The sequence below is a fragment of the Carcharodon carcharias genome, chromosome 10, assembly GCF_017639515.1.
Source record: "Carcharodon carcharias isolate sCarCar2 chromosome 10, sCarCar2.pri, whole genome shotgun sequence".
NCBI classification, from domain to species: Eukaryota; Metazoa; Chordata; class Chondrichthyes; order Lamniformes; family Lamnidae; genus Carcharodon; species Carcharodon carcharias.
In genome coordinates, this window is record NC_054476.1 from 157,022,086 (window position 1) to 157,050,021 (window position 27,936).

The following is a 27,936-nucleotide window of genomic DNA, read 5'->3' on the forward strand; positions in this document are numbered from 1 at the left end:
ATTTATGTAGTTTATTTTGCAAGCTATTTTTCAATACAATATTACTTGCCTTATTTAGAACAATTTGGGAGAGGCAGAGGGAAAGAATTAGAAATTCTCTCTAATCTCATTATGCTTGACATTGGTCAATTTTTGTATTTGTGTCCTCAAGGTTGCTTTTAAATGACAGCCCAGATTGTGGAGAATTAGCTAACTATGCCGCTCTCCCATATTTAGCTTTGTGAGGTGCAACTGGTCATCTTATAACCTAGGCACACCAGGCAAACTATACATTTTGCGATTGCGCCGACAAGCTATATTTTGGCCAGTGCTCATATGTAGGTACAGACAGAATCATGGTGTGTGTGTGTGTGTGTGTGTGTGTGTGTGTGTGTGTGTGTGTGTGTGTGTGTGTGTGTGTGTCTATTGATGTCAAAGTTACCATCAAAATTAACACTGCCCCTCCCCACAGAGACTGGCAGCAATCAGGTTGATCCAGGTTTTTTTTTAATCAGTTCATTGAAAAGCTCACATAGAGCCTTTACCATAGGAACACACATTTTTTCAAAGATTGCTGCTGAAGTCAATGAGATAAATATTTTAAGATCAAATTACAACTCAGCAGGCTGTTTAAAATCTGATCTTCAGATGATTGAAAAACCTCATAGCTTTCTATTTTTTAAAAGAGCTGTGTATTGGAAAAAGAAACGATTATTTCTTTACTGTCTACAATCCATGCATATCCAGAAGAAAACATAATGTTTTCCAGGTTACAATAACACTCCTTGGCATTGTTTTCACAAAAAAACTTCTGTGACCCTTAAGCTATAATGGCCACCATTGAGAGAGAATCGAAATGTTCTTTATATACAGAAATTATAAGTTTAGAGTTGCTGCACACAAGCCCTGCTTCAATCTATCACATTGATCTTTTAAATTCTTAGAACTTCCTTTAGATTATCATGGCCATCTTTACTTCTAGAAAATGGTTGCAATAATTACCCCCACACATCCATAGCAACTACTATTAGTTTTGCCTTGCATTTATACAAAGCTCATTTTCTACATAACATTTCTACACTCAGGGATGCTTTGGTGTCAATCCACAACGCAAGTGACATTACAATGCATCATTAACGTTCTTCTCCTCAGTCATCACACTTGGCCACAAAGTTGTACGTCAATAGGAGTTTTCACATTCCACCAAATGGCACTTTATTATCTTAACAAGAAAGGCTTTTTATAAAATATTAGGGTAGTCACAAAGACAGACATCATTCATTTAACAAACGCACATCCTCAGAACTGGATGGTAGTTCTTGAATTTAACTCATTCATTAGTAGTGGAATTAGATAGCTGACTGAAAATAATCAGTATTCCAGCAACATTCCGAAAGAGCAGGATTTTCCTTTGGGGAGTGAGCTATATTTTATCCTTCCAGAGAAAACTGACAGCACTTAGACAAAGAACATCTCTGCAATAATATATAGATTGTGACGTCATTTCTCCTGAAATGTAGGCAAATGGGTGTCAGCCATCATTCAGTCACTTGCTCAAGTGGCTGCTCTTGATATACAAGCCTAGGCAGGCAGTATCAGCAGACTGGCAGCACCGGCGGAGAAGAAAAGAGTTGACGTTTCAAGCCCTCATGACCCTTCAGCAGAACTAGGTGAATCCAAGGAAGGGGTGAAATATAAGCTGGTTTAAGGTGGGGGGGGGGGGGGGGGTGTGTGTGTGTGTGTGTGTGTGTTGGGTGGGGGGAGAGAAGTGGAGGGGGGGTGGTGTGGTTGTAGGGACAAGCAAGCAGTGATAGGAGCAGATCATCAAGAGATGTCACAGACAAAAGAACAGAGGGGTATTGAAGTTGGTGATATTATCTAAATGAATGTGCTAATTAAGAATGGATGGTAGGGCACTCAAGGTATAGCTCTAGTGGGGTTGGAGGGAGCATAAAAGATTTAAAAATATTTTAAAATAATGGAAATAGGTGGGAAAAGAAAAATCTACATAATTTATTAGAGAAAACAAAAGGAAGGGGGAAGAAACAGAAGGGGGTGGGGATGGAGGAGGGAGTTCAAGACCTAAAGTTGTTGAATTCAATATTCAGTCCGGATGGCTGTAAAGTGCCTAGTCGGAAGATGAGGTGTTGTTCCTCCAGTTTGCGTTGGGCTTCACTGGAACAATGCAGCAAGCCAAGGACAGACATATGGGCAAGAGAGCAGGGTGCCACCCCCCAACCCCCTCCACCACCCCCCCCACCCACCCCAAACTACCTTAAACCAGCTTATATTTCACCCCTTCCTTGGATTCACTCAGTTCTGTTGAAGGGTCATGAGGACTCGAAACGTCAACTCTTTTCTTCTCCACCGATGCTGCCAGACCTGCTGAGTTTTTCCAGGTAATTCTGTTTTTGTTTTGGATTTCCAGCATCCGCAGTTTTTTGTTTTTATCTCTGTGTTTAATTGACTGCCACTGCTCTTCAAGAAATGCCTACCTTGAAGAAGTTCTGTTCATCTCTGCAACAAGATTTCCATATCTCTCTTTTGCCTTGCTCACCTTCATTGCTTTCCATTTCTCTCCTGGTGTTTGACAAGGTGTTTACTAAAACCCGCTTTCACAGCCATATCTCCTTTCTCAGTGACTGTCTCCGTCTCCGACTTATCCCACGCGGATTTCAACTGAAATTCCACCCCTCATGTTTCGAACCCACCCAGGATTACAGGGATCTCCGGGACATAAAACATTTCTCGGACTGATGTTCCCGTCACATTCTGAGATCCACACTCAGTGTCATGCGCCGCCATATGAACACACTCGACCTCTCCCTCCAGCAGCACCGCCGTACCCTTTTTCAAAGCTGCATGTGCCCCCAGTTTCATTTTATTCTTCATCTCATCCGACGCCTCAACAAAAAACTTTTTCTCTTTCTCTCAAGTGCTAAGGAACGCAAGCTCCAACAACTCATCGACACCAACACCCATCTAGGACGCTCCACTCCTGCCTGTCCCTCCGTCCCCATGCCATCTTCCAATCCCAGCCCCAGCCGTGTATTCACTATAACCCCTGAGCTTCCCCTCTCCGATGCCCAACGTTCAGTGCTCAGCAAAGGACTTGGTTTTATACCATTGCGCCCTCACCTCAATGAACTTCGGGCTCGGCACGATGCTGAACTCTTCTTCCGCCGTCTTCGTCTCCGGGCTCACTTCTTTGGGCAGGAGTCCTCTCCCCGTTCAATGGATCCTTTTACCCACCTCCAATATTCTCCCTCCACCTGGACCCCTCCCTCTGGATTCTTATCTTCTCTTGATCTTTTTACTGAGAACTGTCGGCGCGACATTAGTCGACTCAATTTCTCTGCTCCTCTCACCCATTCTAATCTCTGTCTCTCTCTCTGAACTTACTGCTCTCCATTCTCTCAGGTCCAACCCTGACATTGTCATCAAACCCGCTGACAAGGGTGGTGCTGTTGTTGTCTGGCGCACTGACATCTACCTCGCGGAGGCTGAGCGTCAACTCGCAGACACTTCCTCCTACCTCTCCCTGGACCATGACCCCACCACTGAACATCAAGCCATTGTTTCCAGGACTGTCACTGACCTTATCTCCTCTGAGGATCTTCCTCCCATAGCTTCCAAACTGATAGTCGCCCAACCACGGACGGCCCGCTTCTACCTCCTACCCAAAATCCACAAACAGGACTGTCCCGGTAGACCGATCGTGTCAGCTTGCTCCTGCCCCACAGAACTCATTTCCCGTTATCTTGACTCCCTTCTCTCTTCCCTTGTGCAGTCCCTTCCCACCTACATCCGTGATTCCTCTGACACCTTACGTCACATCAACAATTTCCAGTTCCCTGGCCCCAACTGCTTCCTCTTCACCATGGACGTCCAATCCCTCTACACCTCCATCCCCCACCAGGATGGTCTGAGGGCCCTTAGCTTCTTCCTCGAACAGAGGCCCGAACAATCCCCATCCACCACTATTCTCCTCCGTCTGGCTGAACTTGTTTTCACACTGAACAATTTCTCCTTCAACTCCTCTCACTTCCTCCAAATAAAAGGTGTGGCTATGGGTACCCGCATGGGCCCCAGCTATGCCTGTCTCTTTATGGGGTATGTGGAACATTCCATGTTCCAGTCCTACTCTGGCCCCCTTCCACACCTCTTTCTCCGGTACATCGATGATTACTTCGGTGCTGCTTCATACTCTCGTCGGGACTTGGAAAAATTTATTAATTTTGCTTCCAATCTCCACCCCTCCATCATTTTCACGTGGTCCATCTCTGACACTTCCCTTCCCTTCCTTGACCTCTGTCTCAATCTCTGGTGATAGACTGTCCACCAATATCCATTACAAGCTTACCGACTCCCACAGCTACCTCGACTACAGCTTCTCACACCCCACTTCCTGTAAGGACACCATCCCATTCTCTCAGTTCCTTCGCCTCCGTCGCATCTGTTCCGATGGTGCTACCTTCAAAAACAGTTCCTCTGACATGTCCTCCTTCTTCCTTAACCGAGGTTTTCCACCCACGGTCGTTGACAGGGCCCTCAACCGTGTCCGGCCCATCTCCCGCGCATCCGCCCTCACGCCTTCTCCTCCCTCCCAGAAACATGATAGGGTCCCCCATGTCCTCACTTATCACCCCACCAGACTCCTCATTCAAAGGATCATCCTCCGCCATTTCCGCCAATTCCAGCATGATGCCACCTCCAAACACATCTTCCCTTCACCCCCCCGGCAGCATTCCGTAGGGATCGTTCCCTCCAGGACACCCTGGTCCACTCCTCCATCACCCCCTACTCACCAACCCCCACCTATGGCACCTCCCCATGCCCATGCAAAAGATGTAACACCTGCCCCTTCACTTCCTCTCTCCTCACCGTCCAAGGGCCCAAACACTCCTTTCAAGTGAAGCAGCATTTCACTTGCATTTCCCCCAACTTAGTCTACTGTATTCGTTGCTCCCAATGCGGTCTCCTCTACATCGGAGAGACCAAACGTAAACTGGGCGACCGCTTTGCAGAACATCTGCAGTCTGTCTGCAAGAATGATCCAAACCTCCCTGTCGCTTGCCATTTTAACACTCCACCCTGCTCTCTTGCCCACATGTCTGTCCTTGGCTTGCTGCATTGTTCCAATGAAGCCCAACGCAAACTGGAGGAACAACACCTCATCTTCTGACTAGGCACTTTACAGCCTTCCGGACTGAATATTGAATTCAACAACTTTAGGTCTTGAATTCCCTCCTCCATCCCCACCCCCTTTCTGTTTCTTCCCCCTTCCTTTTGTTTTTTCCGATAAATTATACAGATTTTTCTTTTCCCACCTATTCCCATTATTTTTAAATATTTTTAAATCTTTTATGCTTCCTCACCCCCACTAGAGCTATACCTTGAGTGCCCTACCATCCATTCTTAATTAGCACATTTGTTTAGATATCACCAACTTCAAAACCTGTGTTCTTTTGTTCTTTTGCCTGTGACATCTTTTGATGATCTGCTCCTATCACTGCTTGCTTGTCCCTACAACCACACCACCCCGCTCCACTTCTCTCTCTCTCTCTCCACGCCCCCCCACCCACAACACCCCCCCCACCCCCCACCCCAAACCAACCCCACCTTAAACCAGCTTATATTTCACCCAGTTCTGTTGAAGGGTCATGAGGACTCGAAAAGTCAACTCTTTTCTTCTCCGCCGATGCTGCCAGACGTACCGAGTTTTTCCAGGTAATTCTGTTTTTGTTTTGGATTTCCAATATCCGCAGTTTTTTTGTTTTTATCTCTTTCTTTGTGTCCTCTTCAAACCTAGCTTTGTCTCATCAACGAGCTTAGATACATTACTCTCTGTCTCTTTGTCTAAGTCATCAATATAGATTGTAAATAGCTGAGGCCCAAGTGTTGATCCTTGCTGCACTCCATGAGTTACAGCTTGCCAACTTAAAAATGCCCCATTTATCCCTACTCTCTGCTTTCTGTGTCCTTTAACCAATCCTTTATCCATGCTAATCGATTACTCCCAACTCCATGAGCTTGCATATTAACCTTTTGTTTAACTTTTCTTATCAAAAAACCTCATAAATATCTGGGTATATTACATCTACTACCATCCCTTCATCTACCCTATTACTTACATCCTCAAGAAACGCCAATAAATCTGGGCAACATAATTTGCCTTTGTAAAACCTTGTTGCTTATGTTTGACTATACTATGATTTTCTAAATGCATTTTTTAGACTTCTTTAATAATAGATTCCTGACCACTGGTGTCAGGCTAACTAATCTGTAGTTCCCTGTTTTCTCTCTCCTTCCTTTCTTGAATAGTACCGCAGTGATGTAGCAACAGTCGACTGGAGTTCCATCACATTAAAAATACCAGTCCCACCTGGTAAGATAGCCACTACCGCTGTTGATTTTTTTCAAAAAATGCTTTCTCTTTATTCGGCATATACTGTTCATGGCAGAATCATTCATATATGTTAGTTTGAGAAACCTTTCAGTTTTCCTTGGTGTGTAAAATAACCCCAAACATTTTTTTAAATTAATTTACAGGATGTGGGCATCGCTGCCCAGGCCAGCATTTACTGCCCAGCCCTAATTGCCCTCGAGAAGGGGGCGGTGAGCTGCCCAAGGGCAATTAGGGATAGGCAATAAATGCTGGCCTAGCCAACAACGCCCACATCCCGTGAAACAAGAGAGATCCTCACATAACGAGAAGCACCTCGGCATGCTTTACAGGGGGTGGATACAAGCAGGAGGAAGAAAGGTTTAGTTGAACAAAAGCATGATGAGACAGAGGGTGGTTTTGAATAAGATCAGAAGAAATAGTAGCAGGAGTATGGCAAGCAGACCACCGAGCCTGCTCCGCCATTCAAAAGGTTATGGTTGATCTGATTGTGGCCTTGACTCCAATTTCCTGCCTGTCCCCCTCAACTCCCTTGTAGATCAAAACTCCAACTCAGCCTTGAATATATTCAAGTTGCCCAGCCTCTACTGCTCTCTATAACAACCCTCTAGGAGAAGAAATTCCTCATCTCCATCTTAAATGGCGGACACCTTATTTTTAAATGGTGCCTCCTGGTTTTAGATTCCCACGAGGGGCAACATCCTCTTAGCATCTCCCTTGTCAAGCCCCCTCAAAATCTTATGTTTTAATAAACTCACTTTTCATGCTTCTAATGTTCCAATGAGTATAGGCCCAATTTGCCCAACCTTTCCTCATAAAACAACTCCTTCACCCCAGAAATCAGCCTAGCTTACCTTCTCTGATCTGTTTCCAATGCAAGTTTATCCATCCTTAAGTAAAGAAACCAAATTTGTAGGTCTCACCAATACTCTAGCAAGACTTCCCTACTTTTATACTCCATCTCCCTTGCAATAAATATTTAATTTGCCTTCCTAATTACTTGCTGCACCTGCACGCTAACTTTTTGTGATTCACGCACAAGGGCACTAAGATCACTCTGTACCACAGCATCCTGCAGTCTCTCTCCATTTAAATAATATTCTGCTTTTCTCTTCTGTTTCCATTTTTCCAGCCAAAGTGGACAACATCACACTTTTCCACATTATACTCCATCAGCCATATCTTTGCTTACTCATTTAACCTAGCTGTAGACCTCTGCAGACTCTTCATGCCGTATTTTCACTCCCGAGTCAGGTGTGCACTTTAAGGAAAATTCCAAACTCCACAAACACAAGTAGGGAGAATCTTTCCCAAATGGTCCAATTTTCGCTCTGGGGTTGGGGATGGTGGAGGGGGCCTACAAATCCTAGGAGTTGTGGAGATGCGAAGGTGGGCCCAGCATAGGTTACGCAACTCGGTCGGGGTTTAAAAGGTGGGCTGGTAAGAAGTTCCTGCTGTGAGATAGGAAGACGATGGAGGTGCTGTCATTTGGAGGGGATGTCGGTCAACAGTCTCAGTCCTAATCATAATGGTTGTCCAACTAGTTGCTGACACTGGAAGAGATGGCCCATCATTGGCTTACCTTAGGAAAACATAGTCACTGTTGCTGCCTATTCACATCATAATGAAGGAGCACACTCTACCAAGTTAAGGCTGGTAAAGCTTCACAAAACACAATTATAGAGTTGGCAGCATCTTGGCACTGTCAACTGCTCACAATATTCTGTTAGTACAATACCTCAGGAGATTGGCACCACATTTGCCACAATACTTTGCCCTTCCACATACCCTCTTTCCAACCATCTTTCAGGGTGCGGTCATGCAATTGAGCCTTGACCAGGACCCTCATAGCTGCACACTGTCATGGCACAACAGTGTGACCCAGAAGGAGTGGGCCAGTAGGCCTGTTAGTGCTCGGGAGCACTGCATGCCATCTGGGAGTGACAGGAACAAATGGCCGCATTCATCCAGGCCCCACCCCCCCAACCCCGCGAAACCTTCCCACTCTATCCTCTCAACATTAGGCACTGATGAGATAAAAGAATGTGGATGGTGTATGTAAGCAGACATGTGAGAGACCCCATTCGAATCTGGAAGCCTTATGTGCCTTTTCTCTGTCCATTTATCATGCCAGAATGTCTCAGAAAACGGAAAGTAGGAAAGGAGCAAGAAGGGCTGTGCCCTGCTTCAGCAACCAGAACCTCCAGGTCCTGGTGGAGGAGGTCCAGTTACAGCACTGCATATTCTACCCATTGGTTGCCAGAACCAACCCACAGCAACCAAGAGGACATGGCCTCCACTGAGCGCAGGGGATCATGGAAGGTCATGGGTTCAATTTAGGAAGCGATTCCATGACCTGCTGCACTCTGACAATGTGAGTTGTTCGGCACAAGCACAGAGAGGTCTAACCGATGGTCCACATCTGAATGTTGTACTTAGGATGGAAGATCTGGCACAGCCTGCCTGCTATAAGAGAGGCATGTCCAAGCCACTCCTGCAGGTGCACTCAGTGGAGATGTGAATGTCCACTGTGATGCACTGCCACATTCAAGACATGTGTCTCTGGCAGCACTATATATTCAGCTAACACCACTCTTTTTTATCTGCAGGATAAAAGGGCCCATAATGCCAGGAAGATGTCCCAGGCTGAGGGTGGCGCTGCGAGGCTATGGGTGATAAGAAACGTGCAGGAGACAGCCATGGAGGTAGCCAGGGTGTCCATCCAGCTGGTTGTCGGGGATGGAGAATAGCCCGTAGCAGGTGCTAGAGACATTTTAGAACATGTTGGTAATGTTAGTTCACTGAGCAGAAGGTGACATTGGCATCAGAAGGAGTGCGAATATTGGGTTGCATGAAAAGGGTAGCACGATTAGGGCTGAAGGCAATGATGTGTATCACAGCGTGCTCTCAAAATGTGATGGGCTACATCTCATTACATACTTCTGTGTCTCATAAAGGTCCCAGCGCCACTTGCTCACACTGCTCCCCCGGGCCACCTCACCGTTCAGACATCAGGATGAGAAAGAGTTGTCTGAGGAGGCAGCAACACTTCTGACTAGCCCAATCTGTGTCATCACAGATACTAGCACATCAGAGGGTTGTTGTGTGCATATAGGGTCAGTGGCACCAGGTGAAGGGCACAAAACCAGAGTGCAGGAGGAGGTGTCTGAGTCAGGGATATTTGTGGACAGTTCCCCCTTGGAGGAGGGAGAAAAGTCATGATGCTACTCCAGTGGGCAAGGAGGTAGGGCCTCAGGAGTCACCTTTTGAAGCAATGTATTTGGACCATCAGCAGCAGATGTATGGACATCTGGCAGAGTTCCCTGAAGCAATACAAGCACACACAGAAACTGAGAGTGGAGGAGTCCATGACAGTGATGAGCTCCACCTTATCTTGGGGGCTCATGTGCATGAGATCCAACATGAAAGAACGGCCAGTCTCATGGAGCGACACATGCAGCAGCACTCGGAGTGGATGCAAGAGCAGCGTCACTGCCTGCAAAGGGCACAAGGTTCAATCAGGGGCCGGGAGCAGTCTGCTCAGAACATGAGCACTGACATCCAAGGAATACATGAGGGACTGCATTCCCTTACAGGACAGATGCACTGGTGGCACAGAGGTTGCTGGAATAGACTACTGTTGTGCTCCGGTTACCAGCCCCACCTAGCCCACTTGAAGGCCCACCTGGAGATGTGGAGATTAGTGAGGAGAGTTAAGGTACTGAGAGCATTTTCAGTCAACCTGAAAATGATCCAGTTATCCCAACTCTCCGTTTCTTGTTTGTTCGCCAATGCTCTTATCCATGCTAATATATCACCTCCAATACCATGAACTCTTATCTTGGCAGTAATATTTTATGTGGCACCTTATCAAATGTTTTTCGGAAATCCAAATACACTACATCTACTGGTACCCCTTTATCCACCCTTCTTGTTTTTTCCTCAAAGAACTCTAATAAACTTGTCAACATGATTTCCTTTCACAAAGCCATGTTGACTCTGTCTGATTGTATTATGGTTTTCTAAATGTCCTCCCACTATCTCCTTAATAATGGATTCCACCATTTTTCAAATGAGACATGTTCGACTAACTAGCCTGTAGTTTCCTGCTTTCAGTCCTCACTTTCTTGAAAAGAAGTGTTAAATTTGTGCTTTTCCAATCAGCTGGGACCTTTCCAGAAAGTAAGGAATTTGGAAGATTACAACCAATGCATCCTTCATCTCTGCAGCTACTTCAAGGTCCCTTGGATGCAGGCCATCATTCAGCCTTTACTCGTATTAGTTTTCCTAGGGCTTTATCTCAAGTGACCATGATTGTTTCAAGTTTCTTCCTCTCTTTTGCACCCTGCTTTTCTATTATTCTTGGGATGCTTTGTGTGTCTTCCACTATGAAGACTGATATAAAATACTTGTTCAAAGTCTCCACCATTTCTTTGTTTCCCATGATTAATTCCTTGGTCTCATCTAAGACACCAACACTCTCTGAAGCTACTCTTTTCCTCTTTATATACTTGAAGCTTTTAATGTGTGTTTTTATATTTCTTGCTAGTTTTCCCCCATACTCCGATTTCTTCCTCTATTTTTGTCAAGTTGGTTTCTGAAAATTTTCCCAATCATTTGGCCTACCACTAATCTTTGCAGCATTGTAAGTCTCTTCTTTCAATTTGATACTTTTCCTTCGACAGCACGTTCCAAAACTGCGACCTCTACCACCTAGAAGGACAAGGGCAGCAGATGCATGGGAACACCACCGCCTGCAAGTTCCTCTCCAAGCCACACACCATCCTGACTTGGGACTATATCACTGTTCCTTCACTGTGGCTGGGTCAAAATCCTGGAACACCCTCCTGTTAACAGCATTGTGGCTGTACCTACACCATATGGACTGCAGCCATTCAAGAAGGTTCACCACCACCTTCCCAAGGGCAATTAGAGATGGGCAATAAAAATACTGGCTTAGCTGACAATGCCCATGTCTCATGAAAGAATAAAATGGCTGAAGCTTCAACATCAACTTGCATTTACATAGAACCTTAAACATAGTAAAACATCCCAAGCTTCACACGAGTGTTATCAAACAAAATCTGGCACTGGGCCACCAAATGAGACATTAGGACAGATGATCAAAAGCCTGGTCAGGAATGTAAAACGGGAAGGGAATAACACATTTTTCTAAATACAAACAACAAAACCTTGGTTAACAATGCAAACCAAGAGAAAACAGCATCCATGTGCTCACGTAAATAACAAGTACAGTGGTGTACTGGTTATCAAAATAGGCTAGGATCGCAGAAATTAGTAGGTTCATGGCAAGTTGCAAAACTGAATTGTTAATTGTGGACTAGGACCAGCAAGAAGATAACCATGAATTGTTGCAGCAATCAAACTGGTTCAATATATCCTTTCAGAAAGGAACCTGCCTGGGTGATTGATTCTTAATGCCCTCTTGAAGCAACCAAGCATCCCACTCAATTATTATAACAATCAAAGGCATCAAGGAGTGAATAATAAATGCAGGCTAATCAAAGTCAATTTAAACACAATGGCATTTGTTTTTGTTTTAAAAAGCAACTAAAATAGAGTTTTGTCATCAGTGTAAATTGAACTTTAGCTTTTATAATGTTAGGGTGACGTTTTTGTGAATTATTAAGGACGAGAACATGAAACTAGCGCAAATACCAGTGGGAGCAAAAAAAAAGTCTGTTCCTGACATCAGGACTTGTAGAAGAACCATTTATTCATCACTCCAAAACCAAATAGAATGTTGTCACCTCACAGTTAATTCAACAATGGAAGCTCTGTTCTGAGTGAAACCCACATCTGGAAGCAGTAACATGTGTGAAGACAGTCCAGTAAACTGATCCGCTTCTCGTTTGTTTTTTCTTGGTCCCATTTCCTGCGGGATTTACACTACTTCCAGAGATGGTACAGTTATCAGGCTCAGAAAGAAGTCTCAATCAGCTTTGTACTGACTACAACCACACCCATCCACAGAAGCACTGCAGCTTCTGCCAGTTATTTTATTTAAATTTGAATAAGGCAAGATCACTAATGCCCTCTCAGGGAGCTTGCGGAGTTGTATGTGGGCCACTGCATCAGCCATTGGGAAAGTTTGTTCTTTGATAGACGTGATAGCTGCTGACACATGAATTAATGTAATACAGGTTTGTGGGAGAGAACTTCTTTCAAGTCCCACATGATCATTTCATCATTGTGCATCTCCGGTTACAAACTGATGCAATCCTATTGTGGTCCTTTAAATCGTGGCACTCCAGGCTACAGGGTCCTCCATGACAGTCAGTGCTACATGATCAAGCAATTAAAGAACAGCTTCAGAAATTAAAAATGACCACAGTAATCTTATTCCCTTATCCCAATGACAAAATTTGACCTTCCTCCATCTAGCAACTAATTAATAAGCACTCTAAAGGATCAGAAGGACAGGATGCCATTTATACTGTCCAATGCTATGTGAGACCATTGACATCTATTATCCAAAAGCTCCTTAGACCCAAATTATACTGTTACACTGAAACTTGATTTTTGAGGCTAATTCCAAATTGCACTTCCAACGTCGACCTGACATGGTTTTGTGAGAGGAAGATCATGTCTTACTAACTTAATAGAATTTTTTGAGGAAGTGCAGTGGATGTTGCCTACATGGATTTCAGTAAACCATTTGACAAGGTACCATATGGCAGACTGATCAGGAAAGTGAGATCTCGCGGGATACAGGGGAAGGTATCAAGTTGGATCTAAAATTGGCTCAGTGATGAGAAACGAAGGGTAATGGTCGATGGATGTATTTGCGAATGGAGAACGGTTTCCACTGGTGTTCCACAGGGCTCAGTGTTGAGGCCTTTGTCATTTGTTGGATATCTTAATGATTTAGACTTAAATGTGGGAGGCATGATTGGGAAATTTGCAGATGACACAAAAATTGGCCATGTAATTGATAGTGAAGAGCATAGCTGTCAACTCCAGAAAAATATCAATGGTTTGGTTGAGTGGACAGAGAAGTGGCAAATGGAATTCAATCCGGAAAAGTTTGAGATAATGAATTTGGGGAGGACAAACAAAACAAGGGAATATTCAATAAACAGGAAGTTGAGAGGGGTTGAGGAAATGAGAGACCTTGAAGTGCACGTCCACAGGCCTTTGAAAGTGGCAAGACAAGTGGACAAGGTGGTCAAGGAAGCATATAAAATGCTTTCCTTTATTGGGTGAGGTATTGAATACAAAAGCAGGGATGTAATGATGTAACTGTATAAAATGCTGGTTTGGCCACAGCTGGAAGTGTGTACACAGTTCTGGTCACCACCTTACAGGAAGGAATAATTGCTCTGGAGATTTACAAGAATGTTGCCAGGGCTTGAAAATTGCAGCTGTGAGGAGGGATTGGATTGGCTAGGGTTCTTTTCCTTAGAACAGAGGTGGTTAAGGGGTGACCTAATTGAGGTGTACAAAATTATGAGGGGCCTAGATAGGGTAGACAGGAAAGAGTGGTTTCCCCCAGCTTAGGGGCCAATTCCAGGAGGCATAAATTTAAGGTGATTGGTAGAAGGATTAAAGGGGACATGAGAAAAAGCTTTTTCACCCAGAAGGCGGTGGGCTTCTGGAATTCACTGCCTAAGTTGGTGGTTGAGGCTGAAACACTCAAGTCATTTAAAAGATATCTGGATCTGCATCTGAAATGCTGTAACCTGCAAAGCTGGACCAGGTGCTGGAAAGTGGGATTAAAATGAGCAGCTAGTTTCTTTTTCTCTTTTTTGCCCGATGCAGACACAATGGGCTGAATGGCCTCTTTCTACACGTAACCTTTCTTTTGTTCTATGGTACTCGTCTGTATGCACACGTCTAAGCAAATTTCATAATACAGTCCGTTCAGCACACAATTTGCCATTCATACGAGCTCCTTCAAACCAAAATTACACAACCATATGCAAAATCAAATTCTTCTCTCACGCTCTCAACTGCCAGGAGTTTCATTCCTCAAACCAAAGCATAAACAGTAGTAGGACAGCATCATGAGTGACAAGCACTAAGAAAATTAGCAGGCCTTTTACACCTTACCTGGAATCCTCAGCAATAAGGTTAGCATTGGATAAGTCTCTTTAAGAGGCAATTGTCATCTACAAGTTTCGCCTTTTTACATATATAAGGATTCCTTATACCCACAGACATCAGCTGAAAAGGCAAGTGTCCAACAAAACCCAATATGAAGCCAAATATCCAGATACAGCACTGAAGCATTTTGCGAAACATGCATGTGTGCACTGTATTATGAAGCAGCAACAATTGTAGAACATAAGCTTTTAAAGAACTATTTCTCACTATTCTTCTGGCTTCTCCTGCAGTCATATGCTGGGTTATTCAACAGTAAGAGCAGAACACAATACTATAAAATCAGGACTGGGATCCCAGACGAATTTTCCTCCTTTTAGCTTGGGTACATCCAGGCCAGCACATTGCTGTCGCTAACATCAACTAATTCAGCACAGATAGCAGTGGTATTATATCACATGTTACAATATTTCACGTTGTTCTTTGAAAGCACACAAAACATGGAAACAATTAAACTATCTCCACACTGTTCTTGACACGTTGTTACTTGCATTATATATTTTATTCATATAAATAAATAAATAGGCCATAAATATTTATAACCTGCTCTCTATCACTTAATCTCGCTTTCTTTCTCTCATTTAGGTTCTGGCTACTGATGAGGCAAAGGCATGGTTCTTCCACTGCCAGCTACAATCAAGGGAAATAAATAATCCAAATAGCCTCCTTTTGGCAGCAACACAGAACCACCTCTTGGAGGGATCTCAAGGTCCTGCCAAATTCACCAGTTCCACCTCTGACTCACTAAACACAGGGCTCCAGTTAAATGCACCACCATTTTGGCATATGTGGTATCAAAGCAGGCCAATCAAAATGCTTAGGTTGAAAGAGTGTTCTCTAATAAATACAGTATGAGATTGCCTGCATGTGCAAAGGGAGCTCAGTGTTCCCGAATGGTGTCTTGCATCAGGTGGAGAAAAAACAGAGAGCACTGTCAGGAGACAGTGCTAGCACCGCTGTCCTGGAACCAGACCAGCAAGGGGAAAAGAGCCTGTAGGGTTCTGTATTTCATTTTCACAAATGCAAGCTTGCACATTTGCACAAAGAATTTCAAACTGCCGGAAGCTCCCTGTTTTAATAACAGGTCCCCAAATGGGAAAACCTTTCTGTATCTGTTTTTTGCACTGGCATTCTTATAGAATATGAGCATCTCCATATGGATGGGGGATCTGCACTGGTCTCAAAGGTTTGGAAGAGATTAGAACACTTTGATTAAATTACAGCCTTAAAATCACTTAGGTGTATCCAATAAGACAGAGAAGGCTAATCGCTAATGTTCTACGGATGAGCAACAAGGGTTCCTCAGCCTCAGAAAGCAAATTCTAGAAGGAGACCTTGCTGATCAGTATCTTTAAAAAGCCTTGCATCTAGTACATACTCAGTGTCATTTCTTTCAAACGTACCTCGTGACTGTGGGCTACAAGTGACTGCCTAGCCGAAATAGAGTTAGCCATTATCCAACTGCCTTTATGTGAGCCAATAAAAACCCATTGGATTCAACCAGCTTGTATCAATCATGTTAACAGCAGAAAACCGCACAAGCAAATTGTTCATTTCTTTTTTTTAATAAGCGATTGATCCTGAACTGGCAAATAGTAGGAGCAACTACTTTAAAAATGTTGTAAAGTTGGTGTGACCTGCATCTTCAATTTATCTCCAGGTAAAAATTAGCCTTTAAGCAAATATTTGAATAAAACGCTTACTCTTATTCAGTGTTGCCCCTTGAAGAGGCCTCCTCTTTTGTCAGGAGCAAGGTACTCAATTCAGTGCATGTGGAGAGTTATATAGGACTTATAACATGGGGCGAAATTTTATGGCCCCTCTTGCCAGCTGGATCCTCCATCCCTGCCTAAGCCAATGGAGTTTTGAACGGCTCACCGCATTTTATGCCACCCAACCCCGCCGCCACGACAGGGACATAAAATTCCACCAATTAACTCTGTTTATATTATGCTCAATTACCAGTTGGACATTACTAATCGTTTCAGCTCTGATGCCTTGATTGAAACCAATAGGCTGCTGTTCACATTAGCTCTTTTGGCTCCATCCACCAATTCTGTTTAGTTCCAATGACTGAACCCATGCACGCTACAGCAGTTCCATCCGACCCATTTCCCTTGGTTCCTTCAGTAGCACAATCCTGATTCCCCTGGAACCATTCGCACTCCAACCCAGTTCCAACACACCAGAGTTGTTCACAAATTCTTCTTGGTCCACCGGTTTACTTACCGAGAACAGTAAAAGGGGTGAGTTCTACCAATCAATGTGAAAACCACAGGTCAAGAGAGCTTGAGCAGGGACAAATTAGATCTGGTCAGGGTTGGAATTGCAAACAGAAGTAGGTGGATGGAAGTTGCCTGCAAAGCACTCTGGATTGTGCAAGATGCATTGTGAAAGTCTCCCAATTGCACACCTCACGAGCCTGTTAGACCACTTATTTACTTACTCACTTAACTTGAGTGGTTGTCAGCCTGCTAGCTTACTCAGCCGCACTAATACTTGTTGATTGGTTTGCTCATTTGTTTGTCTCAACAAAGCCCACCTGCCAGCTTGCCTGACTCCCTGGCCTGTGTGTTAACCTACCTGCCTGGAGTGTACAAATGATTCCTGGTCCTGCCTACAAAATTGCATGTTCCGTTTGAGCGCTTCCAAATCCATCCTAAGTGTTTGCCATCCCACCGAGATGTGAAAAATGGAAGAAAAAGGTGGACAAGGTGAAGAAAGAGGAAGGATGAATGACAAGGAAATGAGAGAAAGCGATAATTGAGAAAAGCATGATAAAAGAGGAGGACAAGAGAAACAAGTGAAGATGGGGGACATGTATGAGGCAGAAGAGATAGAAGAAACGGTGGAGAGATAGCAAGTGACAGAGGAGCCGACAAACAAATACAAATAGATAAATTCTGGTTCAGAACTCAAGAATTTGTGCCAACTACCTCAGGAGTACCCACCCATGACCGTTCCAAGAGATGTTTCAGTTACACTTTGATTATGTTTGGGCCCCTCTGATGCATTCATCCTGCTTCCTTCTAAAAATGTCTTCACAACCTCTTAAGGTACACCTTCTCTGCCTTTTTTGTTACCTTCTCATCATCATCACCTCTGCTGTGTTCCAGCAAGAGGCTGCTTGCGTTTTGTTCCTGTGTGTGACCTGAGGAACTACCATCCATTATCAAGTCTTTTTCAAAAAACCTCCAAAAAGGTTGCTCATGGTCAAATCCAGTATGACACAAACAAGACAATTAAATAACCAAACTAAGCAACAACTGATTCTACCTTACATCAAGTCAGTTTGCAGCTATTGACTTACGCATGATGAAATAGGGAATTTCAAGCATTACACAGACTATAAAAAAGCACCAATCGAGAAACATGGTTTTATACCTGTCGGCCATCCTGTCCCACATTGGTCTGTCCTCTCACTACGGTTCGAATGTCATCATCCAAACGCCTGTCAAAGTAAAATACAAGACGTAAAAACATCTGCACAACGCAGGCAAGTGATTTCGCATAATGCAACACACCCAAAAGATTCTACACTTACTGTGTACAATGCAATTTGTTGGCAAAGTACTGCAATCTTGCATAAAAAATCCTGAAAAATGCCAGTTTCAGAATAGATAATTAAGAATAATCATTTGCATTTTTGATAATAAACCTAATCAATGCAACTGGATACAGACATTGATCACCCTTCAGATATCTACCATCAAGTGGTGCCATTTTTGTTAGTTACAATCCGCTTCAATGGCATTTAAAAATTTCCATTTTCTGTTCGCCTTGAGTTTTGGAATCTTAGACTGCTGGTTTTATATTGCTAATAAAAAATATTGTTCAGTTTATGGAGAGAGATTAACAACTTTAAGCAAATTCAAATTCATAATGTACCGGATGGTTCAGGTAAAATCACTTAAGGAAGCATAAAAGGGAGGCATGAGGTTAGAAAAATAACTTTTAAAAACAAAATGGGACAAGAGAAAGTGACCACTTCATTCACAAATCTAGGTTGACTCTTAACTGATTGTAACCTACAAGAAAGCAGTGTATCTATAGTTACGTACAAAAATTCAACTACGGTTCAAGGATTCTTTGATAACAGCCTTAACTCAACACTGACTGGCTGCAAAGCGTTCTGGGACATATTGAGGTCATGAAAGGCACAATGCAAATGCAAGTTATTTTGCTTAAGGGTGAGCCCCATTCAATGTCATTCACACTGAAAGAACTGTAAATATCTCATCTGCAGTGATTAAATACTGCAGAACAAGAACTATTTAATTTACTTCAACTCAATTAAGATTACTTATCATAAGGAAGGAGCTTATGAGAAGGCACCCTCCAAAACAGAGTTAAAATATTATATACACACACCTGAGGGAATTTTGGGCGATAGCAGTGCTAGGAATGGAATCCTTTCTTACTTTAACATCCAGTGTTACCACTAATTACAGGTGAGATGCAGCACCACATTTAAATTGCCTTTCCTTCTACTTCATTAATATTTTTAGCTCTCAATTTCAGAACAGCTGCCCTATGTTGCAGCATTTCTGTTTCCAATTCCAGCCATCTTGTAGCCTCATTGAGTAAGACTGCCAACTGGTGCTGAATTATGGGTTATGGAACACGTTTTTTTACCTGTTGGGATCTTGGCTGAAATGGGCCAATCTTTTTACAATGCAAGATCCATGCAGCCAGCAGAAATAGACTTGTATCCCACCAGTATGAAATGGATTGGGGCAAGAGGTCAAAAAACTGCATAGTAACACACACCCCCAAAACATAACATTTATACATACAGTTTGGTGCTATTTCTAAATGATTTATGTTAGAAAACTATTAAAAGAAGGAAGCACTTGTATCCTAAAGATATTCTGCAGCAGTGGAATGCAATACTGTACAATCAAATGAGTGTGTAGGTGGAAACAGGATACCGGTGAAAAGGCTACATCCTCCCTTGTGAAGCTAGAAGATAAAGCAATAGAATTTATGGTGGCTTGATAGCAAAAAGCAACAATCCTACAGGGCTTTGTTTTTAACTCATGTCTTGAGCTTAAATTCCTCACAACTCAAACAAATTAGTTATGATTACTGTTCAATACTCTGCTGTTTTCACATGAATATATAGTCAGGTACCTCAGAACAACTTTTTAAAGATCCCGATTATAGATACAAAGTTAATCCAAGTTCATGAAATAAAAGTAAAATTCCAAGAGCAACAAATTGAGGATTTATCCAAAAAGTGGTTTCACAGCAAAAGGAAAGCAATTGACAAACAAAATTAACTTTAAAAATGTATACTGGACGAAATGGAAACCAAAAACAGCTGGCTATTGGATGAAGCCTGGGGAAGCCTCGTTTGATAATGATAGTGACGCTGAAGGCAATTTCTGAAACTTTGAATCTTTTGTATCATTTATACCAGAAACCAGTATCCACTTCCTTTGACTTACATCCCTTTTGGCCCCGTTCCTCTGATTAGAGAGGTTTCTTGTTGTTGAGATATCCAAGTATCAGCTTCTTTCATAGGATATTTTGGAATTCTACATGTAGTGCATGAGCGGCATGGACGGAGGAAGTTAGGGGGAGGAATAAGTCTCAATTACAATATTGATAAATTAAATAACACTCCGATAACATCCAACTAATTTCAACCGTACAGAAACTCCCACTGTAAAAGTGCTAATTTTATCAATTCAAATTACACAAGTACTATCACTACAGTTTTCAGTAACACGACATAGTGAGGGAGATCACACCTAAAGTCCTATAAATCACAGCATTGAATGATGTCACCTGACCCAACGTGCTAGTGCCAACATTTCAGCCAAAAAGTGATCTATTCAAACCCATTCTCCTATCCTGCCCCACATCTTTTTATATTCTCTCTTTTCAAATGGTTATCCAAAGTCCTTTTAAAAGCTAAAATAGATTCTGCCTCAATAACTAATTACAGTAAAGCCTTTCACATTCTAAAAACCTCCATGTAAACAAACACCCTTCATCCGTCTAATTATAATCCCGAGTTTGTCTCCTTGTTACTGATTCACTCACTTGTGAAAATAATTTTTCACTATTCACCCTCCCACAACCCTTCTTCTATTAAATTCTCCTGCAACCTTATTTATTCCAATGGAGTTTAAAAAAAACTCCCAATTTTGCTCTCTCAATCTCTGCATCATTCTACTGAAACTTCACTGCATTTTAATCTCTGAAATATCTTTCATTTAATGGGGGTGCCCAGAACTGTATTCATCCAACTTGGCCAAATCAGTCTTTTTACAAATTTGACATTAATTGATTGTTTGCAACATACACTGCATATTCTACCTAGATTGCCACATTTAAAGATCTAAGTTATCTGCATCCCTATCTCTGTATCTCTGCTTTCCACTTTATTTAGACTTTTATTGTTTAAGGGGTTCTTCTATTCACTATCCTTTCTTCATCCCCCACTTCCACCACCTCAAAGTAGCACAACTCCTCCATGTTGTGATGGCTTATCAGATATCAAGATGCCAGTCTCCAGCCAATTCGACTCACTCCATGTGACATCAAGAAAAGGCTGAAGGCTCTGCATAGTGCAAAAGCTATGGGCCCTAACAATATTTCAGCAATAGTACTGAAGACTTGTGCTCCAGAACTTGCCACGCCCTTAGCCAAGCTGTTTCAGTACAGCTACAACACTGGCTCTATCCAGCAATGTGGAAAATTGCCCAGGTATGTCCTGTACACAGAATGCAGGACAAATCCAACCTGACTAATTACTGCCCCATCAGTCTACTCTCAATCATCAGTAAAGTGATGGAAGGAGTCATCAACAGTGCTATCAAACAGCACTTGCTTAACAGTAACCTACTCACTGATGCTAAGTTTGTGTTCCGTCAAGGCCACTCAGCTTCTGACCTCATTACAGCCTTGGTTCAAGCATGGACAAAAGAGCCGAACTCCAGAGGTGAGGAGAGACTGACTGCCCTTGACATCAAGGCAGCATTCGACTGAGAGCAGCATCAAGGAACTCTAGCAAAACTGGAGTCAATGGGAATCAGGGGGAAGGCTCTCTGCTGGTTGGAGTCATACCTAGCACAATGGAGGATGGTTGTGGTTGTTGGAAGTCAATTATCTCTGCTCCAGGACATCACTGCAGGAGTTCCTCAGGATAGTGTACTAGGCCCAACCATCTTCAGCTGTTTCATCAATGACCTTACGTCCCTCATAAAGGTCAGAAGTGGGGATGTTCACTGATGATTGCACAATGTTCAGCACCATTCACGACTCCACAGATACCGAAGCAGTCCATGTCCAAATGTAGCAAGACCTGACCATTATCCAGGCTTGGGCTGACAAGTGGCAAGTAACATTCATGCCACACAAGTGCCAGGCAATGACTATCTCTAACAAGACAGAATCTAACCATCGCCCCTTGACAATAAATGGCATTGCCATCGCTGAATCCCTCACTATCAACATCCTCAGGTTACCACTGACCAGAAACTGAACTGGACTAATCATATAAATACTATGGCTACTAGAGCAGGTCAGAGGCTAGGAATCGTATGGCAAGTAACTCACCTTCTGACTCCCCAAAGCATGTCCAGAATTTACAAGGCACAAGTCAGGAGTGTGATGGAATACTCCCCGCTTGCCTGAATGAATGCAGCTCCAACAACACTCAAGAAGCTTGACACCAGCCAGGGCAAAGCAACCTGTGACTGGCACCACATCCAGAAACATTTACTCCCGCTACCGCCAATGCACAGTGGTAGCAATGTGTGCCATCTACAAGATGCACTGCAGGAACTCAACAAACCTCCTCAACAGCACCTTCTAAACCCTTGACCACTACCATCTAGAAGGACAAGGCCAGCAGACACATGGGAACACCACCACCTGGAAGCTCCCCCCAAGCCACTCACTATTCTGACTTGGAAATATATCACTGTTCCTTCACTGTCACTGGGTCAAAGTCCTGGAACTCCCTCACTAATAGCACTATGGGTATACCTACACCACAGAACTGCAGCAGTTCAAGAAGGCAGCTCACCACCAACTTCTCAAGGGTAGTCAGGGATGGGTAATAAATGCTGGCCTAACCAGCAACGCCCATGTCCCATAAATGAATAAAAACAATAAATAAATTTTGCATTGAATTTCCAGCACAGAAACAAACCATTGAAACCAACAGGTCTATGCCAGTATTCATGCTCCACAGAAGCCTCCTTCCAACTTACTTCATTGCACCCTATGGACATATTCTTCAATTCCTTTCCTCATGCGCTTACTAAGCACCCCCATAAATGCATCTATGCTAATCACCTCAACCAGTTCATATGGAAGCAAGCTCTACATTCGAACCACATTCTGTGCGAAGAAGTGTCTCCTGAATTGCTTACTGGATTTATTAGTAACTGTTTAATGTTTATACCCCTAGTTTGGTACTTCCTTGAAGTGGAAACATAAAAATATTGCACTCCTAACATTAATCACATGTATATATTATGGTGGGGGTGCTTGAAAACTCAGTGAATAGTTGCAATATCCTCACTCAGCTGACTGCTGATCTCAGCTGTACAGGAGAGAATTAAAGTGTAGGATATGCCACTCCTAAGTACACAGTTGTGCATCTTGCACAACACTGTTAGAGGGTCAGAGCAGGTTAAGCTCTTATCATACATGTGGCCTGGGGAGGAATTAGAGTTCCTTCGCGCAGGAAAATATTCTTTCGTCTAACCTTGTAGAATGGTAAAGTCAGAAAAAGATACAAGTTGCATAACTTATGGGAAAAATTGTGATTGGAATATTTTCTAAAGAGTAATTAATATCCAACAGGTCAATAAGGGTCACAAGTGTAAATCATAGCTCAGACCTTTATCAGCCTCCAAAATGTTTGCATATTAATACAAACTCAGTTTCAACCACAGGTGTGCAGAATCAAATGGTACTGACTGATGGTTTAGTTCATGTGAAGAGACAGGAGAGACACATATTTCATTCAAGGGAAGTTACAATAATACAAAAATAACATAAGATAACAGCACATGCAAAACCCATCAACAATCTAGAGATCTGTATGTGTTGGCTGTGATTTTCTTTTTCCTCATATATACCAAAGATCAGCATTTTCAGTGAGGGATAAAAGAATAATTTTAGTGCAACAACATTGCAGGTACACTAATAGTCAAAGAGAATCACTGGAATTATTTTTGACACATCAGACATTTCACCAGCTAAAAAGGAGCACTAAGGACGCTCTGATTGAAGTGTCCTGTAAATGCAAATCAAAGGCACTGAAATCCAGGGAGAGAATGAAAACTCAAACATAGGAATTAGGAGCAGGAGTAGGCCATTCAGCAGCTCGAGCCTGCTTTGCCATTCGATAAGACCATGACTGATCTGATTGTGGCCTCAACTCCACGTTCCAACTACGCCCAATAACTTTTGACTCCCTTGTTAGTCAAGAATCTATCTACCTCTGCCTTAAAAAGATTCATTGACCCTGCCTCCACCACTCTATGGGAAAGAGAACTCCAAATATTTCTGACCCTCAGAAAAAAATTCTCATCTCTGTCTTAAATGGGAGACCCCTTTTTTTTAAGCTGTGCCAGGACATGCAGATCCCTCTGTACCTCGGAGTTCTGCAATCTCTCCCCATCTAAATAATGTGCTGCTTTTTTATTCTTCCTGCCAAAGTGGACAAGTTCACATTTCCTCACATTATACTCCATTTGCCAAATTTTTGCCCACTCACTTAACCGTTCCATGTCCCTTTGCAGATTCCTTATGTCCTCTTCACATCTTACTTTCCTACCTATCTTTTGTGTCATCAGCAAATTTAGCAACCATACATTCATTTAAGTCATTGATATAAATTGTAAATAGTTGAGGCCCCTGCACTGATCCCTGTGGCAACTGTCCTGAAACTAACATTTTTTCATTACATTGCTGCGGTTTATGTAAAGTAGGTTTATGCATGTGAGTTGAGATGGTTCTGACTGTGTGATTTAATTGAATTAAAGTCAGATTGATTGCAAGCTTGAAATTATCAAAAGTAGTTAAGGGAAAAGGCATCTGAAATGCCAAATAATAAACACGGATGAGGGCTTAGCATGTAGGATGTGAAGGAAATTTGCATTTTTAGATATGTGAAGGAGTTGTTTAGGTTCTAAAAGGATCATAGGATGTTTACAACTAACAAGATAAGCAAGGCCAAGCAGTATGTTTATTTTTCCCAAAGGTGCTGACCATATTTGCAACATGAAAGCTTGTTATATTATGGGAAAGTAAATGTCCAAAGACCTGCAGAACAATAGAATTTACAGGTTAAAGAGAGAAAAACATCTTTAAAGTAAGATGGAAGGTTATGTTGTGGTGCCACATAAGGTCTAAAAGGGCAGTGTAAAACAGCTTTGGTGAAGCCTTCAGCCAGTTTTGCAGAAGTCTGCCATGTCCAGTAGCCAAAGGTGGAGGAAAACCTTTTGAATTCCGGAGTGAGTGGGTGCTGTGGTAAAATTGCTGGCTTGATTATTTAAATTTAAAATCTATTTGGACCCCTTAAAGGGGGTGTGTAGTTGGGAGTTAGGTTAATTAGGAACTTTGGGACTTGTTATAGTATTAAGTAACTGTAATCTTATGTATGTGCTTGAAATCTTGTCATAAAATGTTTTAATTTAGTTTCTAAAATCTCTAAAGGTGCTATCTGAATTCAATGCACAAATCTTCTTGTAATAACTACAACTTGCAAAACCGTTGTGATAGCGTGGCCAAATTTCCCTTGTGGATTTGGCTCACCTGGCACACATCACTTGCCATGTCATAACACAATCCATTCGTCACTGAAAATAACCCAAATAATCCCCACTCTCTGCTTTCTGTTAGCTAACCAATTCTCTCTCTGTGCTTAAATGTTACCCGACACCATGAGCTCTTATTTTGTGTAGTATCCTATGGTGTGGCACCTTGTCAAAAGCCTTCTGAAAGTCCAAGTGCAGTACATCCACAGGTTCTCCTTTATCCAAGATTCTTGTTCCTGTCTCAAAGAGCTCCAATAAATTTGTCAAACATGATTTCCATTTCACAAAACTATACTGACTCTGCTTGATTGTATTGAGATTTTCTAAGTGCCCTGCTATAGCCTCGTTAATAATAGATTCCAGCAATTTCCCTACGACAGATGTTAAGCTAACAGGCCTCTAGTTTCCTGCTTTCTGTCTTCTTCCTTTCTTGAATAGAGGAGTCATATTCACTATTTTCCAATCTGATGGGACCTTTCCAGAATCTAGGGAATTATGAAAAATTAAAACCAAAGCATCCACTATCTCAGCAGCCTCTTCTTTTAAGACCCTAGGATGAGGTCCATCAGGACCTGAGGACTTGTCAGCTTTTAGTTCTAATAATTTTCTCAGTACCCTTTCCCTGGTGATTGTAATTATGTTAAGTTCCTCCCTCCCTTTCACCTCCTGATTCACAATTATTTCTAGGATGTTATTTGCATCCTCTACAGTGAAGACAGATGCAAAATATCTGTTTAGTTCATCCATTTCCTTATTTTCCATTATTAATTCACCATTCTCACTCTCTGAAAGGACGAACACTCACTGTACTTACTCTTATTTTTTAAATACCATAGAAGCTCTTACTATCTGATTTTATATTTCTAACTAGCTTTCTCTCGTACTCCAATTTCTCCCCCCCTTATTCATCTTTTAGTTATTCTTTTTTGTTTTTTATATTCTGTCAAATCTTCTGATCTGCCGTTCATCTTTGCGGAATTATATACTTTTTCTTTCAATTAGATACTACCTTTAACTTCTTTAGTTAGCCACGGATGCTGTGTCTTTCCCCTAGAGTCTTTCTTTCCAACTGGAATGTATCTTTTCTGAATGCTCTGAAATATCTCCTTAAACGTCTACCACTGCATCTCTACTGACCTATCCCTTAACCTAATTTCCCAGTTCACTTTAGCCAGCTCTATCTTCATGCTCTTGTAATTGCCTTTATTTAAGTGTAAAACACTAGTTTTAAATCCACTTCTCACTCCCTCAAACTGATTGTGAAATTCAATTGTATTATGATCACTGCCACCTAGGGGTGCCTTCAATAGGAGGTCATTAATTAATCCTGTCTTATTGCACATTTTCCCAACCAGAACAAAGCAGCCCGCTTGATTGGCACTACATCCACAAACATTCACTCCCTCCACCACCAATGCACAGTGGCAGCAGTGTGTACCATCTACAATATGCAGTGCATGAATTCACCAAGGCTCCTTAGACAGCACCTTCCAAACCCATGACCACTACCATGTAGAAGGACAAGGGCAGCAGATGGATGGGAACACCACCATCTGGAAGTTCCCCTCCAAGTCACTCACCATCTTGACTTGGAGATACATCGCGGCACCTTCACTGTCACTGGGTCAAAATCCTGGAACTCCCTTCCTAACGGCACTGTGGGTGTACCTACACCACATGGACTGCAGCGGTTCAAGGCGGCAGCTCACCACCACCTTAAGGGCAACCAGGGATGGGCAATAAATACTGGCCCAGCCAACAAAGCCCAGATCTCGTGAATGAATAAAAAAACCAATTACCAGACCTAGTATAGCCTGCTCTCTGGTTGGTGCTAAAACATGCTGCTCTAAGAAACCCAAGAACACAAAACCACTATAGAAAATACTCCATGGACAGTTGTCTCAGCAAAATATACTCATCAAATTTTGGGCCTCAGGTCATAATATTTTTAGGATTTCACTTTAAATATTTTCCAAGTGTTCATCATCATTGGCTATTACCTTGGTGAACGTAGTGAGAAGCAGGGGTTGATCAGCCAACCTTGTCACTGTAATCTGGATTTAGTAGATACTGGACGTGCTGCCACAAGATCTCCATAACTTCAGCATGTGCCAGAATAAACACAATAAAACTATGACCTAGAATTTAAACTACTCTAGAAGCATTGTTCCTTACTCCTTACAGGGATATGTTCTATTACAGAGCCTGATTAGCCTTGTATCACAAACAGCTCCAGACAATCTTGTTGCCATGCAACTTGAAGGATGACTGTGGATTCTTTCGAAAATATCTTGGAACAAAAATTGTATTTCTCGTAACTACATTTAGGCAATCAGCTATTCATGGGCTTCCAAGTTCCAAGCTTATCTCTTGTACGCACAGCAATCACTAACACACTTCGAAGCTCAAATTGTATAATTTGAGGACATCAATATTTATCCAGCTATCAGGGATGCTGCAGGACACGATAGCACTAATAAATCTGCTTTCAACAGACATTCTTAATCATCTTTTCTATTCCAAGGGGAGAATTTAATTGTGAATTAACAAAGCCTATCATTTATCAGACCACAATGTGTATTCAATGCATTTTGATGAATTAGCTAGCAATATTTAATTTAACACTATGCACTGTGACCA

The 27,936-nt window shown here is 42.5% G+C and overlaps 1 protein-coding gene across 2 annotated transcripts in view; it reads right to left on the bottom strand.

Moving 5' to 3' along the window:
- vps53 (VPS53 subunit of GARP complex) overlaps positions 1 to 27,936 on the bottom strand; it is a 267,763-nt gene that overhangs the window by 212,877 nt on the left and 26,950 nt on the right. For both annotated transcript variants that reach the window (XM_041197224.1, XM_041197225.1), the window contains one exon: positions 17,894 to 17,960. In XM_041197224.1, coding sequence (XP_041053158.1) covers positions 17,894 to 17,960 — 67 coding nt within the window. The remainder of the gene's footprint in view (positions 1 to 17,893; positions 17,961 to 27,936) is intronic.